The sequence below is a fragment of the Lemur catta genome, chromosome 16 (assembly GCF_020740605.2).
Source record: "Lemur catta isolate mLemCat1 chromosome 16, mLemCat1.pri, whole genome shotgun sequence".
Classification (NCBI taxonomy): domain Eukaryota; kingdom Metazoa; phylum Chordata; class Mammalia; order Primates; family Lemuridae; genus Lemur; species Lemur catta.
Genome location: NC_059143.1, coordinates 14781326 through 14798273, shown reverse-complemented (window position 1 = coordinate 14798273; position 16948 = coordinate 14781326). Strand labels below are relative to the sequence as shown.

General features: G+C 37.2%; 2 protein-coding genes across 8 annotated transcripts in view; one reads left to right on the top strand and one right to left on the bottom strand.

The window, feature by feature from the left end:
- ESCO1 (establishment of sister chromatid cohesion N-acetyltransferase 1) overlaps nt 1-9335 on the top strand; it is a 74211-nt gene extending 64876 nt beyond the window's left edge. For 3 of the 4 annotated variants that reach the window (XM_045527993.1, XM_045527994.1, XM_045527995.1), the window contains 3 exons: nt 960-1103; nt 3630-3817; nt 8154-9335. In XM_045527993.1, coding sequence (XP_045383949.1) covers nt 960-1103; nt 3630-3817; nt 8154-8301 — 480 coding nt within the window. In that variant the 3' untranslated portion in view covers nt 8302-9335. Of the gene's footprint in view, nt 1-959; nt 1104-3629; nt 3818-8153 lie in introns of those variants that run through there. The other variant, XR_006729328.1, reaches the window with a different exon arrangement.
- Nucleotides 9336-12910: 3575 nt separating this feature from the next.
- The window catches only part of GREB1L (GREB1 like retinoic acid receptor coactivator), a 253833-nt gene continuing 249795 nt past the window's right edge, over nt 12911-16948 (bottom strand). For all 4 annotated transcript variants that reach the window (XM_045527987.1, XM_045527989.1, XM_045527990.1 and 1 more), the window contains one exon: nt 12911-15607. In XM_045527987.1, the coding sequence (XP_045383943.1) occupies nt 15444-15607 (164 nt within the window). In that variant the 3' untranslated portion in view covers nt 12911-15443. The remainder of the gene's footprint in view (nt 15608-16948) is intronic.

The following is a 16948-nucleotide window of genomic DNA, read 5'->3' as shown; positions in this document are numbered from 1 at the left end:
AAAATTAAGATCTAGGGAATTGTAAATCATTTGCCTTTAGGAACTGAATCAGGAGTTCTAGGGATACTGTCTCAGGAATAGGAGGACTCGAGTTTTCATCACTCAATAAGGGGTGTGCTATGTGGTGTTTTGCATGCCAGAGGTATGAATACCTCACCCTCTTAGGGGCTATTTGCATTTTAAACTCTGTAACAAATGAATGTTTATTAGACTGAATATTTGCAGTATTTTTTAATTAGGGAAGGGACTAATGTTTGAATGCCTACAAAGGTCTTAACTGTAAAAGTTTGAACTTACATGTTTGACCTTGATCAGTTCTAGGAGATAAACTGGAAGCACAGTTTGATGCCTTGGTAACATTTTGGGTTTAAATCCCTGCTCCTGGATTTTTCTAGATGTGTAATATCTGACATGGGAAAATTATTAACCTTTGAGTTTTATCTTCCATATGTAAGGTGAACCATAAACCTCCAAGAAATGTGGGATTTAAATCAGATGATATTCATAAAGTGCTTTGTATAATGTCTGGCCCATAAATGGTTGATAGGAAATAAACATGAGTTTCTTTATGCTAACTTCTGTTTTACTGATGACAGCACTAATTAAGGCTTGTAAAGAAAAGTGGCTTGCCTGGCTAAGATTCCAGTGAAATTCTCTCCACTCCACAAATTGAATGCTTCTAATACGAAGCCTTAATGTTCTTTTTAACCTATTGTAATGGTTTTCACCCCTCTTGTTCCCTAGTCTACTGGGCTTGGCATTAGTCTCCAGTTCTTCCTTCATTTTACAAAGTGGCCCACAAGGTTTAAAAAGCAGTTATTGATCAACACAGTCATTCAAAAGAACTCTTTAGAGGATGTCCTGCTTGGAATAATTTACTCAGCTTATTGAACTGAAATAGTATGTTTTTATATATATGCAGTGTTTTCCTTGTTAAAAAATTGTTCTTTATTTGGCAGGTTGACGAGATTAGAGAGATGGTTGATAATGATTTAGGTTTTCAACAGGCTCCGCTAATGTGCTATTCCAGAACTAAAACACTTCTCTTTATTTCTAATGACAAAAAAGTAGTTGGCTGCTTAATTGCAGAACATATCCAATGGGTAAGTGATTTTTTAAAGAGTGCTCTTAAGTAGTTTGATGTTTAATGAGTTTACTGTGTAATCTTGAATAACATAAACCTGATAAATTTGTCTACATTTTCTGTAAGGAAGAGTGTGAATGCAAAAATTCCTGTGTGTGATTCTTTACAACAGTGGAATTGTATCTTACATGAGAATTAATTTCTCAAGTTAGTTAAGGTAAAAATTCTATAGAATCAGAAGAACTGTTAAAGTTTATTTAGGAAGTTTCCATGTTGGATAATAATGTAATGTCTTTCCTGGTTAGTCCCACTAGCATTGAAATAAATCAAGGGTGGACAAACTGGAGTGGGCGAAATATGGCCTGTTTTTATAAATAAAATTTTACTATAACACAGCCATGCCCATTTGCGCACATACTTGTTTATGGTTCCTTTCCTACTAGAAAGGCAGAGTTGAATAGTTGCAACAGAGACCAGGTGAGCTGCAACGCTATCTATGCCTTTATAGGAAGGCTCACACCTGGAATTGACTACTTTGGAACTGTAGATGAGTAGTTGGCTTGTGTTCAGAAGCCAAATTATACAGAAACAATAGAATCATAGTAAGGGATATGTTTACATTACAAGTATTATGTAGCAACTGAGAGCAACCTAAGAGAACAGAAGCTTCTAGACTCTAATCATGATCACTTTGAGGCATACCTAAGTTCTGTCTCTTTCAGCCAAGTTCTTGCTTATGAATTCAGTATACATTGTATGTGACCACTGTTTATTTGGTATCTTTTAGTATATTAATAGCTGCCTGCAAATGTATGCTTCATCATAAAATTTTCTAATAAAGTAAAAAGTCAAAGCAAGTCTGCATGAATTTGTTTCTATATGTTAAACTGCATGTTTTAAAAATTCAGCCAGGTGCCCCACACTTGTGGTCCCAACTACTGGGCCTACTGGGAAGCTGAGGCAGGAGGATCGCTTGAGCTGAGTAGTTCAAGGCTTTAGTGCACTATGTTTGTGCCTGTGAACAGCCACTGCACTCCAGCCTGGGCAATATAGTGAGATCTCATCTCTTAAAAAATAAATGAATAAAAAGTCAACTTGAAACTCTATAGTTCTTTTGAATCTTATTAATAATAACAAGACTGATCTAAATAAATAGCCAATAAGGTAGTTTGGGGATATTTATTTGATATAAAATGACTAACTCATGGAAGTTTGCTATACTGAGAATCAGTTAATTTTACATAGGGCAAACCATTGTGTTTTTTTAATTTCTGTTCCATCTGGTTCAAAATACTTGTAGCAGTATTTAGACTAGAAGATAGCTATGTAATGTTTGTTTGCATTGTTTTTGCTAACTCTTAACTGTGTTGCCTAATTGCTTTTAAGTTTTGTACCTTGTCCCATCACAAGGCTAGTCACAGGTTTGGCAGCTGGACTGGCAGAGGAGATGTATTTTTTTTTCTTTTTTTAAAGATTAGAGTATGGTTAAAAGGCGTTTTTCAATTTTTGATTTCTCTGCCATCCCTATTCCTAGTTCTTGCATAACTATGAACTCTAGAACTATGGTGGCAATCAGAAATAGCTATTATTACTGCTGAGGTTTTTTTTTTTTTTTTTGGTTTTTCTTGTGTGGTATTGTGTTGTTTTTTTTTTTTTTTTGGAGAGAGAGTCTTGCTGCAGTGCTGTGGCATCAGCCTAGCTCACAGCAACCTCAAACTCCTGGGCTCAAGCAATCCTCCTGCCTCAGCATCCCGAGTAGCTGGGACTATAGGCACTCACCACCATGCCCGGCTAATTTTTTTTATATAGATTTTTAGTTGGCCAGACAATTTTTATTTCTATTTTTAGTAGAGATGGGGTCTCACTCATGCTGGTCTCGAACTCCTGACCTTGAGCGATCCACCTGCCTCGGCCTCCCAGAGTGCTAGGATTACAGGCATGAGCCACCGCGCCCGGCCTTTTGTTTATATTTTTGGTTGCCCAGCTAACTTTTTCAATTTTTTTTTTTTTTTAGTAGAGACAGGGTCTCGCTCTTGCCCAGGCTGGTCTTGAACTCCTGACCTCAAGCCATCCTCCCGCCTTGGCCTCCCAGAGTGCTAGGATCACAGGCATGAGCCACCTCGCCCGGCTACTGCTGAGTTCTTAACATGTACTTTTGCTGGTCCTTAGAATGCAGGAGGTGGGGAGAACTAACATTTAGCTGCCATTATGGGCCACTCCTGATGGCAAGGTGCTTTTTGTGTACTGCCTTATTTAATCTCTCAAAATGAGAGATGATGCTTATCCCTAATTTATAAGTGAAGAACCCAAAGCTTAGAGAAACTGAGTGATTTTCTCTAATCATGGCTGACTAATAAGTGAATTAGGACAGAATGTAGATCCAGGTTTGTCTGTTTCCTAAAAATGAGAGTGAAAGCATAAGTGGTCCCCATAATTTGTTAAGAAGCCAGACAAATGGGGTAATCTTCCAAAGAAGATCAATACTAGACAGTTGTTAATTAATAGTCTCACTCTAAAATTTTCCCTCCAATTTTGATACCTGTAGGGCTACAGAGTTATAGAAGAGAAACTTCCAGCTATTAGGTCAGAGGAAGAAAAAGTCAGATTTGAAAGGCAAAAAGCCTGGTGCTGCTCAACATTGCCTGAGCCTGCAATCTGTGGAATCAGTCGAATATGGGTATTCAGCATGATGCGTCGGAAGAAAATTGCTTCTCGCATGATTGAATGCCTAAGGTAACTTGAATGTAATTCTTCAAATCATTTTCAGTAGTTTAGGATTTAAGCAGAGTTTTAATTAAAGATTGACATTTAATTAATCATAAGTCTATAACCTTTATATTATAAATTTTGCATAACACTATCAGTGTATTGGCTCTTTAAGTACTTTTATATGAAGTTAATCTGAGGAGGAAGATATCATAGGTTAAATATTATTAAGTCATTTTGACTTATTTGTAACTATGATATTATACCAGAATAACCTCTTATTCCAAGGTGTGTTCCATATTGGAGAATTTTAAACATAACCAAAGAAATGTGGAAAGTTTCTTGGGAGTTCAGCTTTTAGGGAAATTTTTCTTAATTTAAGAATATTATTTATAAACTCTCTTACTAGTTTTTCTTCCTTTATCACTTCATTGTTTATCAGAGGTATTGAGGGGACACTCAAATTGTATGTTTTGGTTTTTGTTCTATGAAGTACCATTGATAAAGGATTAATTGAGAAGGTTAAATTAATCATAATCATTCAAAAGAGGCTTTTAGGTCAGCCTGTTGTATTTGTTTATTCATAGAATTCTTGTCTACAGTTATCTGTGGGTATAGGTTTCAAAATAATCCATTATTATTGTAAGTGAGATCCTAAAACTCTAAGATCTTACAGCCTTAATGTGTATTTGGTCTATTCCCCTTATTTTATTAATGAGTAATGATCTAGAAGGGCTCAGATCTATCTACGCTTTTCATGACAAGAGGCAGGTCTGTTTTTACTCCTAAAGGAAGGTATTGCCCCTTCTTTCAATGTTGTGGCAACCATAAGATGGGTCTAGTTTATAAAAAAATAAACGGTATAGAATTTGTATTTTGTGTGGTAGTAAAATTGCCACCATAAGCTTCCTGTTAAAACATATAATTTCTACTTTTTTCATTTATTATTCCTTCTTATATGGATCTTCTATTACTAGTGTCCAAAATTCCTTGTTAAGATTACAGTATGAAAATTCTATGTGGTAGGCTATATCCTGGCTAAATGCTTAAAAACATTTTTAAAAAAACAGCTTTACTGATATATAGTTATACACCATAAAACTCGTCTTTTTAAAGTTTGCAGTTCAGTGAGTTTTAGTATATTCAGAAGGTTGTGCAACCATCATCAATATCTGATTTCAGGACATTTCCATCACCTCCCCGTAAAAACCCCAGCCTCATTCACAGTGACTCCTATGTCCCCCTGTCCCCAGCCCCTGGAAACCACCCATCTACTTTCTGTTTCAATGGATTTGCCTATTCTGAGCATTTCATATAAATGGAATCCTACAACATAATGACTTTTTGTGACTGGTTTCTTTCATTTAGCATAATGTGTTCAAGGATCGTCCATGTAGCACGTATTAGTGTGTTTCCTTTTTTTTTTTTTTTACTGCTAAATCGTATAACACTAGGTAGCACATTTTGTCTATCCATTCATTAGTGCACATTTGGGTTGCTTCCACTTTTTGGCTATTATAAGTAATGTTGTGAACATTCATGTACAAATTTTTGTGTAACTACATAGTTTTATTTCTCCTGGGTGTGTACCTAGGAATAGAATTGCTAGACCATGTGGTAGCTGTGTGTTTAACATTCTGAGGAATTGCCAAACTGTTTCCCACAATGGCTGCACTATTTTACAATCCCACCGGCCATGTATAAGGGTTCTGATTTCTCCACATCATCACCAACACTTGTTATTGTCTTTTTTTATTTTAGCCATCCTTGTGGATGTGAAGTAATAATTCACTGTGGTTTTCATTTGCACTTCTAATGGCTAATGATGTTGAACATCTTTTCATGTGTTTATTGGCCATTTATATATCTTCTTTAGAGAAATATCTTCAAATCCTGTGCCCATTTTTTAATTGATTTATTCATCTTTTCCTTGTTGAGTTGCTCTTCAAGTATTCTGGAACAAGTCCCTTATCATATGATTTGCAGATATTTCCTACTATTTCATGGTTGTCTTTTCATCTTCTTTGATGCTGTCCTTTGAAGCACAAAAGTTTTTCTTTTTTTTTTTTTTTTTTTTTGAGACAGAGTGTCACTTTGTTGCCCAGGCTAGAGTGAGTGCCGTGGCGTCAGCCTTGCTCACAGCAACCTCAAACTCCTGGGGTTAAGGGATCCTACTGCGTCAGCCTCCCGAGTAGCTGGGACTACAGGCATGCGCCACCATGCCCGGCTAATTTTTTCTATATATATTTTTAGTTGTCCAGATAGTTTATTTCTATTTTTTTTTAGTAGAGACGGGGTCTCGCTCAGGCTGGTCTCGAACTCCTGACCTCGAGTGATCCACCCGCCTCGGCCTCCCAGAGTGCTAGGATTACAGGCGTGAGCCACCGCGCCCGGCCTGTTTTTTTTTTTTTTTTTTTTTCCCGAGACAGAGTCTCACTATGACGCCCGGGCTAGAGTGCCATGGCGTCAGCCTAGCTCACAGCAACCTCAAACTCCTGGGCTCAAGCAATCCTACTGCCTCAGCTTCCTGAGTAGCTGGGACTACAGGCATGTGCCACCATGCCCGGCTAATTTTTCTATATATATTTTTAGCTGTTCATACAATTTCTTTCTATTTTTAGTAGAGATAGGGTCTTGCTCTTGCTCAGGCTGGTCTCGAACTCCTGAGCTCAAACAATCCGCCCACCTCGGCCTCCCAGAGTGCTATATATTTTTTCTTTTTTCTTTTGTCACTTCTGCTTTTGGTATTACATTTAAGAAGCTATTACTCATCTAAAGGCCACAAAGATTCACACTTGTTTTCTTCTAAGAGTTTATAGTTTTAGTTCTTATACTTCTTACACTTAGTCTTTGATCCATTTTGAGTTATTTTTTATATGTGATGTAAGGTAGGTATCACATGTGGATATCTGATTCTCTCAGTACTATTTGTTAAAAGGACTATTCCTTCCCATTGAATGGTCTTGGCTTGTCAAAAATCATTGCCCATAAATATGAGGGTTTATGTCCGGTCTCTTCCATCGGTCTGTATGTCTGTCCTTAATGGCAGTACTACACTGTTTTGAATACTGTAGCTTTGTAGTATGTTTTGAAATAAGGAATTGTGAGTCCTCCAACATTGTTTCTTCTTTTTTAAGATTGTTTTTGGCTGTTCAGCAGCAGTTGTATTTCCCTGTAAATTTCAGAATCAGCTTATCAGTTTCTACAAAGAACCCAGCTGTAGATCAATGTGTGGAGTGATGCCATTTTAACAATATTAAGTCTTCTGATACACAAACATTGACTATCTTTCTATTTATTAGGTCTTTAATTTCTTACATCAATGTTTTATAGTTTTCAGTTTGCAAATCTTACACTACTTTTGTTAAATTTATGCATAAGTATTTTATTTTTTAATGTTACTGCAAATGGAATTTTTTCTAAATTTCATTTTTGGATTGTTCATTGCAAATGCATAGAAATACAATTGATTTTTGAATATCACTCTTGAATATGCAGCCTTGCCAGACTCATTTATTAAATCTTGTAAGTTTTGTTGTGAATTCCTTAGGATTTTCTATGTACGTCATATCATCTGTGAAATAGATAGTTTTACTTCTTTCTTTCCAACCTAGATGCTTTTTATTTGTTTCCCTCATCTAATTGTTTTGGCTAGAACCTCCAGTACAGTGTTGAATAGAAGAGGCAAGAGCAGCTTTATCTTGTTCCTGATCTTTGAGGAACACTTTTCAGTCTTTCACCATTAACTCTGAAGTTCCTTGATCCCCTTGGACACATTGAAGTTCTTTCTATTCTTAGTTGGTTTTTTTTTTATTTTTTTGAGACAGAGTCTCACTTTGTTGCCCAGGCTAGAGTGAGTGCCGTGGCATCAGCCTAGCTCACAGCAACCTCAAACTCCTGGGCTTAAGTGATCCTACTGCCTCAGCCTCCCGAGTGGCTGGGACTACAGGCATGCACCACCATGTCCAGATAATTTATTTCTATTTTTAGTAGAGACAGGGTCTCGGTCAGGCTGGTCTCGAACTCCTGACCTCGAGCGATCCACCCGCCTCGGCCTCCCAGAGTGCTAGGATTACAGGCGTGAGCCACCATGCCCGGCCCTATTCTTAGTTGTTGAGTGTTTTTATGAGGCAGTGATGCTGGGTAAATGTTTTTTACATTGTTGCTTTTATTGAGAAAATTTTAACCTCAAATTATTGATAATATTTTAGATGAATTATTTTCAACAAATTTGAGCATATACATTACCTAAAAAGTCTTTCTGGAGAAATTGTATTTGACAGATTGTTCCAGTTTTAGTGATTAGAAATAATACTAATTTTATTTAACCTTCCACACTCTCCCTCCCCCCTTTTTTTAATAGGAGTAACTTTATATATGGCTCATATTTGAGTAAAGAAGAAATTGCTTTCTCAGATCCTACGCCTGATGGAAAACTGTTTGCGACACAGTACTGTGGCACCGGTCAGTTTCTGGTATATAATTTTATTAATGGACAGAATAGCACCTAAAACAAATTCTTGCCTACAGTACTAGAAGACATCTGTTGAAGAGAATGGATTGGTTGCTGACTTTAATCAGGAACTAGGGCCATTTTTGTTACAATGAACTCAGGACTGGCAACAACCATATGGTTGTTCCATTTTCATAAAATTGGAAACAATGCAGTAATAGCTTATTATTGTTTTGTTTTTTAAAGAAGATATTTTATTATCTTTTACAGAAATTTATGATTGATGTATTTTATCTATAGTTATTTAGACATGTTTACATGCAGCAGATAATTGTTCATAGTGGACTGAAAACTAATGCAAGGACTATGGTCTCAGTGATAAGTATATTTTGAAGTTCTTAATATGGAAATATACCAGTGTAGCTTGGTACTGTATTTTTTATATTGATCTGCTGATACCAGTTATAGGTTTAAAGACTGTATTTTCAGAGTGGAAACCAATGTTTTTGAGTTATTATCCAAGGAGGGTGCAATATTAGGGGTTTAGGAATTTGAAGCTAATTTTTAAAAGGCCTGAAGTATGCTTTGAAGAAACACATACAGAAAAAGAAAGCTCCAAATGAGCAGGAAAAATTGGAATATTGAGCTTTTCCATTTTTTTTCCTTCTTATCTTTAATGGCAGGAAGAAGTGGAGAATTGAGGCTTTTCCTCTTGGAAAGCTTGACTAGAATTAGGAAGAGTACCCTCTAAGTTCATTATTCTTTCATTCTGGTTTCACTTTTTTTAATAAATGGCAACTTGGCACACATGGGCTGTTAACACATCTCAGAGAGGTTCATAAAAAGCTATGGAATAGTTGCAAACTGAATATGGATGACTTGGTATCTGCTTTGTTATTCCTCAGAAATACTGCACTGAGTATATGCCCTCATTACTGGACTTCATTTTGATACTTGTCTATCCTTCATAGTGCCCTCTACTTTTAAAGGGTTTATATGTTGAAAAACTGCTGTGGCCTTTTATGACCTGTATATAATGTAGAATAAAATAATAAAATACTTGATAGCTTTTCTAAGTGACAGATGTACTAAGATCATGGTGTGTTGTCATTTGTGCTTTTTCAGGGAGTTTCTTTGGTTTGATACCTTGAAATATTAAAACACTGGCTTCCTAAAGGTAGTTTTCACCGGTTTGCCACAGGATCATTAGGTCAGAAGTGAATCAGCTGAACTTTATTTCCAAAAGATTATTTTAGTAACATGGTACTTTTCTGATCTTTCAAAGAAATAAAGGGCCATAGCCCAAGAATAAAGTACCACTATGGTTCAACTTAAGATTAGTTTTGTAAGCTGAATGATCATTTTATCACTGAAAACTGGCTAAAATTTAGGGTCTTAACAGTTAGGTGTACATTTTATTCCCCTATAGATTTGTGCTTTTTAAATATATAGAATTGTTTAAGATTCTATACTATTTATATGGGTAGAATGGTAAGGCAGTGTAAATATTTCCTCTGACTCACCGTGATGGTTTGGCTTTTGACACTATCATTTCCCTTTGGATTTGAGACTGTTCTAATTAACCCTGGCCTGAGAGGTACTAGGGTTTTTTAAAAAACAGAATGAAATTTTGGGGTATAGTGTAGACTCTCTAGTCACTGTTAACCTCATAATATAGGTCTAGTTTTCGTAGAAGCCATTAGTATACTACTTTGACTACTTTTGACTTGGTTTCAAGGAGACCTGGGGGTAGAGAGGCTATATTGAGTGGACTAAATGTTACCATTACTGGGAAAACAGTTTATTTTCATGTTTATGTTGAAGATATGGCCTCTCAAATAAATGTTACAGTTTATGTATTTCTCTAAGAATAGTATTAGTGATACCTAACATTTGCATGTTTGCTATGTGTTAGATCCTGTGCTTAATGCTACATTATTTTATGCAATCATCATGACAACCCTAGGAGGTAGGGTTTATAAATAAGTGAGGAATCTGGAACTTAAAAGATAATTAAGAGCAGTTTGTGTGAAAAATGTTGAAACACTGAACTATAGCTATGATGTGGGGATGAAGACGGAGAGACAGATACATATTGAAAAGATATAATTGAAGAATTGATAGGAGTTTATAACTGACCAGAAAAAGAGCATGGCAAAGAATCTAGGGTAAGTGGAAATTTTGGGTTGGGTAATTGAGTAGATGGATTGATTGAGATGGGAATACAGGTTAATTAGCTTGGAGGATTGGATGGGGAAGGATAAGCTCAGTTTTGGTCAAGATTTTAAGGTGGTTGTAGAGTCTCCAAATGGAGATATCTATCTAGTATATAATTGGACAGGTGGATCTGGAGTTGGAGAGAGGTTTGGACTGAATGAATAAATTTATGAGTTTAGTTATTTGAAGGTTTAAAAGGTATCACCCTGGGGTCTGTCAACTGAGAAGGTAGGAGAGATTGTGAGGAATACCATCATTTAAGAGTCTCAAAAAAGAGAACCTGGGAAGGCATGAGCAAGGTAAAAGAGCCAGAAGAGAGTGGTAGAAACCAAACAAAGAATTTGAAGAATCAAAGGATGGTCAATGCTATCATACCACAATTGAAGACTGAAGACAGTCCAAGTAACGTTAAAAAAAGAGCAGTCTCTGTGGAGTGGTGGAGGCAGCAGTGGACACAGTGAGTATACACTAATGATCACAGACGTCAAAAGAGGGTGATTCTGTAATTGCTGATTATATAAAGGTGCCTATTAATTTTTTGTTGGTAGCCCTTAGATAGTTGTTGGTCCTTTATAAAAATGTCTAGCATATAGACATTATAGGAGCCACAAATATGGGCAGATTTTATAGATGATGCCCTTATCTGCTTGGATGCATGAGTTTTATTTGGCAAGAGTTATGCATAGCAATATTTTACTAATTCATAATATGCAAGAGTGAACCTGGTGTCTCTACTAAAAGCATGACTGTTGTTAAGGACGACAGTCAGTGAGTATAGCAGACCTGCGGTGATATTTTAAATGTTCTTGCTTGCTTTGCATGGCTGCCCAGCTAGGGAGTCTAATCCCTCTGGATAGGAACACAGCTGTATGCCTGCCCATCCCCATCTCACCCGGGGTTAGGATTACTGAGTTGGGCCAGGCGCGGTGGCTCACGCCTGTAATCCTAGCACTCTGGGAGGCCGAGGCGGGCGGATCGTTTGAGCTCAGGAGTTCAAGACCAGCCTGAGCAACAGCGAGACCCCGTCTCTACTAAAAATAGAAAGAAATTATCTGACCAACTAAAATATATATAGAAAAAATTAGCCGGGCATGGTGGCACATGCCTGTAGTCCCAGCTACTCGGGAGGTTGAGGCAGTAGGATCGCTTAAGCCCAGGAGTGTGAGGTTGCTGTGAGCTAGGCTGACGCCACGGCACTCACTCTAGCCAGGGCAACAGAGCAAGACTCTGTCTCAAAAAAAAAAAAAAAAAGATTACTGAGTTGATTCCTGGGGTAGTGACTACAGACATACATCTATCTTTTTCATGGCTCCTGAGCTTTTTGGCAGAGAAAGAGAGGTTCTATTTTATGGTAGCCACCCCCACCCCCACCCTCCTAGTAAAAATACATGGCGTGAAGTGGTGAGAAAACAACTTACTGGTGTTGCTTTTTTTTTTTTTTCTTACATCATCTGTGTCATAGTAACTGACTTAAATGCTTTAGCTCAGTACTTCACATTTGGGAGCCCAGGGAATTTATTATTGAATGACTTTTTCTTTGGCCTTAGAGGCCATTCCTGAAGGCATCTTTGGTGATGGTTTTTTTCAGTGAAGCTAGGGTTTGAATGTTATAGCAGTAGTCTCCTAGACACCAAGGAAGCTTAAGGGGCAGTTTGTATGTCTATAGAGAAGCCTGATGAATGTTTGTTCCCTGGATATTGTTCCATGTCTAGGTAGTTGAATGTGAAAGTGCAGCAGAAAATTAAGTCTTTTCAAGGCACTTGCTTTAGAATACATAGTGGAACACTGGCAAGCTCTGCTTTTCCCTGAAATCTGTCATGTTATCATACTTACAAATATTTATTGCCTCTCCTGAGGTTAATGGCGAGGGGCTTTTGGCCTAGAAGAGGTGTTTTCATGGGTTCTTTGTCAAATTCTGTTATTTTACTACTCTTTACATAATAGGGTTGAAAGCCATTTTGAGGGGCCAACAAAGTTACTTCTTTTCAAAAGCTAGTAACATTTAGGTAGAATTTGGAAATAAATTAGAGATTGAACAGTAACACCTTGTCTCATACTACACAGTTCTAGCAACCCAAAGTTCTGTTTCTAAGAAAGACATCCAAGTGCATATCTAATTGCTATCAGTAAAATAAAAGATTGTAGATGTACTATGAATATTTCTAACATCTCTTTAGTCATTTGTAAATCTGTTGCCTATAATTATATAGAAATCTTCAAATGGGCATGATCTATAGATATTTTGTGTATCTCTGCTTTGTAAAAGCTACAGATTTTCATTCAGCAAGTATTTAGCACTTTTTTTTTGCACTGTTATGCCAGAATATTAGAATCTTAGAGTCATCCAACCTATAATATGGGGACTTCCAACCTTTCTTGGACATTGGCACAGTCAGGGAACTTGTTCCATTTTTTTAACATACTGAAAAATTGGTTTAAAGAAGAAAAACTTTTTGGAGGGGGGTGGGAGAGAATTTTAATACATTCATCAGATTAAATGAAAGGACAAGAACATACAGTAGACACAACTTAAGACAATTTAGAATCATAAACAAAATGTGAGGTAGACTGACTAGTGAAATTCACCAAATTTTGGTTGAGAAAAATTTTACAGTAATAAAGTAACACAGGTGCCCCCTTTTCTAAAAATCACAAAAAGCAATTGCATAAATTACAGCCAAAAAAATTGACTACAACAATTCTAATTTTTAGTTTACATTCAGTATTAACCTGTGTGAACTGTCATACATGCCGAGGTTCAGCAGGTCTATAGGTGAGTTACTGTGTGGGCCTAGCAAATCCGTTTACCCCACATCAATGTTCTAAGGGATAGCAAAGCTTAAAGCTGAACACACCAAGATACATATTAGCAAATCATGGTGTCCTGTGCTTGTGCAATTTTATCCTTAAAGAAGGACCTAACATTCTGTAAAGAATTATACTGATGATTTTAAAAGCTCCAAACCATAGTAAGATAGGCTTTGAAAAGAATAGGCAGGTCAGTTTCTCCCTCATTGGGGGTGATGGTCTTTTGGCTTTATTCTGGCATTTTTCCTCCAAAGACTTAAATAGTATTTAAGAGCTCAAAATCATTTGAATTTTCAGAGTGCAGCCCTAACTAACATGGAGTACCTGCATCTGATGTAACTACTTTAAAAAAACATTCTTTAAAGCATGAAGTCATAAAGCCAGAAGAAACCCTAAGAGGCCAACTGTCCCAGGTATAATTGTTTTAGAACTATTTCAAGTATTTCATCTGCCCGACATAGTAAATGGTATTGGAATATTGCACAGACAGTGGGTTTCTTGATAGTGTCTGCATTAGGCCCTGTCAGCCAAACAGGAACACGTGAAATACATTCACATCTAAACCAAACTCCTTCAAAACATACCTCTTTGCCAAAAATTCTGCTATACTAAAATTAAGGAGTATTTTTAAAGCATATATAAGGCAGGTCTTTGAAGGACAATTAAAAATGGGGTTAAAAGGAATTGTTCATTTCAAAATACATTTAAAGCATCATAAGTAGCTATATTAAAAACAAGAGATCTGCAAACCATTTTCGGTCTAATACATTCCATCATTTCACTAGCTGTAAACTCCTTGTTATCACAAGATAATAAAGCTGGTCAATTAACACTATTTGTTCTAAGTAAATGCAGGCTTAGTAGACCCCTCAGTAGTTCCAGGTCTCAAACAAGATCGATTCAAGTAAAAATGGCCATTTTAAGTGGGGTTAGAGTGGTATATATGGGCTAATGAAAAAAATCTCAAGAGATTGTTCAATGATGAGAATTGGAGTAATTTAAGAGTAAACTTCCCGTAGACTTGGTTTGTTCTAGAACATTTTCTAAAAATGTTTTTGATTAAAATAATTGGTGGGAAATCTGTAGAAATTTATAGAATTTTCCTTACTCCTCACAAAAGAAGTCACTGGTAAGATTAAGTAAAACATTTCTCTCTATGGCTCTATTTCCCTTTTCAGCAATTTGTTTTGTTGTCAGTGTAAGGTGGCTAATATTCAGTGTGTCTTTTAAAGGCAGCTTTGCTTGAGTCCCTGAAAGGAAATGAACTAGTTCCATCCACAACAGAACCTCAGCCTGACATTTAGGTTTGCTGTTCCAGCCAAATGGGGCGGGTGCAGGTTAACTGCCTTTTTAATTGGCTCAACTACTTTATCAGTTCTTGCACAGGATTAATTACTGTTCCATATTCTCATGGACATGATGTGCTTAAAGACTGGAAACCTTTCTGAAGAATGGGAAAAGCAAAGGAATTAAGCTAGGAGAAGCTGCATAAATGCACACAATGCCTGCCCTGCATTTACTGATGTTTGTTTGTTCAGTTTAAATAGTAAACTTTTAACTCCTGTGGAAATTTTGCCAAAAGTTTCAATACATAGAAGATTATAAATCTTAAACTAACACTGCACAGAGAAAGACAAAGCTACTTCTTTTTTAAATACCAATATCTTCTACATTCTATCATTTCAGACCCCTGAGTAATACTGTACCAAAGTACAGATCTGAAGAGAAACTGAGGGTTCAGGCCTCAAATGTTAATCTTCAATTAATTCCACACCAATGGTGTGAGTCTCATGTAACACATTCAGACTAGCTAATGCTGAAAGTTGGTTTCCTCCTAACATGGCGTAGTAGACAAAACAATGCAAACTCCATGTTCATTCTCCAAAGTATACGTATATCTTCCTTAGGATCCCATGGGCAGATCATATCTTAAGTAATTGCATAACTGCCTAGGGTGGAGTTTACCTGAACTTAAGGTCCTGTAACTGGAACTGAAGGAAAGTGATATCCCCAAAGACCTGGGTCAGATTCGGGGAGTTCTTTGGAGAATAGACAAATATGTTGCACTTTGCTCCACAGTGATTGTACTTTAAAGGAAAAAAAAAAATCCCAAAGAATTGTTTCTGTCCCACCCCAGCTAGGCATCCGCTTGCTATTTTTGGTCCTGTCAAAAGCTCATACATGGCGTCCAGTAAGAAAGTAGAGAGGCTTGTCATCACTGCTGTTAGCAGTTTGAAACTCATCCCGGAGGCGGAACTGCCATTCATCCTCTAGCTCTAAGCGGACAATTGTTTGGCGTAAGGAGCTTCTGTCTTGGCAGATGACACACAGGGTAGCACCTTCAGGAGAAAAGGCAGAAATGTGTCTTAGGCTCAGGGATTGAATTTATAAAGAACCTTACCATTTCTCTGATTATGCTTCCTAAGCTAACACATTTGAGAACCAACATATAGGTAAGTAACCTATCAATTGTTCCTTTTAATTTTATTTGTTTCGAAAAAGTAGTTTTACAAATTCAGTAGTTTAAAAGACTATAAAGTGAGAAATCTCCCAACCACGGTCTCCCTTCCCTGTGATAACCAACGTTGTTTCTCGTGTTCCTCTAGATTGGGGTTTTTCAACTCAGCACTACTGGACTGGGTAATTCTTTGTTTGGGGGGGGAGGATTTCTGTCTTGTAGGATGTTTAGCAGCATCCTTGGCTTCTGTCCACTATATTGCCAGCAGCAACCCCCAGTGTGACAACCAAAAATGTCTCTAAACATTGTGAAATGTCTCCTGGGGGGGCAAAATTGCCGCCCCTCTCCCCATGAGAAACCACTACTCCAGAAGTACTTTATACAAATAAATGCACAGTTCCCTCCTGTTCTCATACTACACAATGTTCTGAACCTCACTGTTTTCACTGACCTCAAAGGTCATCTTGTCAAGATTATTTATGATGTTTAATCTGTAGTTTGTTCTTAGGCCAGTCTAACTCTTTCTATGGTTTATACCCATTGAATCAACTATAGTTTCTGTATCAGAGTCATAACTAAGGGGATTTATATCTGGGGCTATAGTTAAACAAATTTGTTGCAGTTGATTCCTGCAATGTTATATTGACCCAGCAATGTTATATTCAAATTACTATAGAATGTGTATAGTTATATACATAGACTTATTAACCTGATTTCTACTAAAACTCGATGAGAAGTAGTATATATTCTTTTTTTTTTTTTTTTTTTTTGAGACAGAGTCTCACTTTGTTACCCGGGCTAGAGTGAGTGCCGTGGCATCAGCCTAGCTCACAGCAACCTCAAACTCCTGGGCTTAAGCGATCCTACTGCCTCAGCCTCCCGAGTAGCTGGGACTACAGGCATGAGCCACCATGCCCGGCTAATTTTTTTGTACATATTTTTTTTTAGTTGGCCAGATAATTTCTTTCTATTTTTAGTAGAGACGGGGTCTCACTCTTGCTCAGGCTGGTCTCGAACTCCTGACCTTGAGCGATCCACCCGCCTCGGCCTCCCAGAGCTAGGATTACAGGCGTGAGCCACCGCGCCCGGCCGAGAAGTAGTATATATTCTTACGTTACATCATTCCTTTCTAAATTAATGCTGAAAAATCTAATATGGTCATAAACTTGGCTATTTATCTGCATTAGTCTTAGTCAATAACTTGATCCCCCCCCCCCATTTA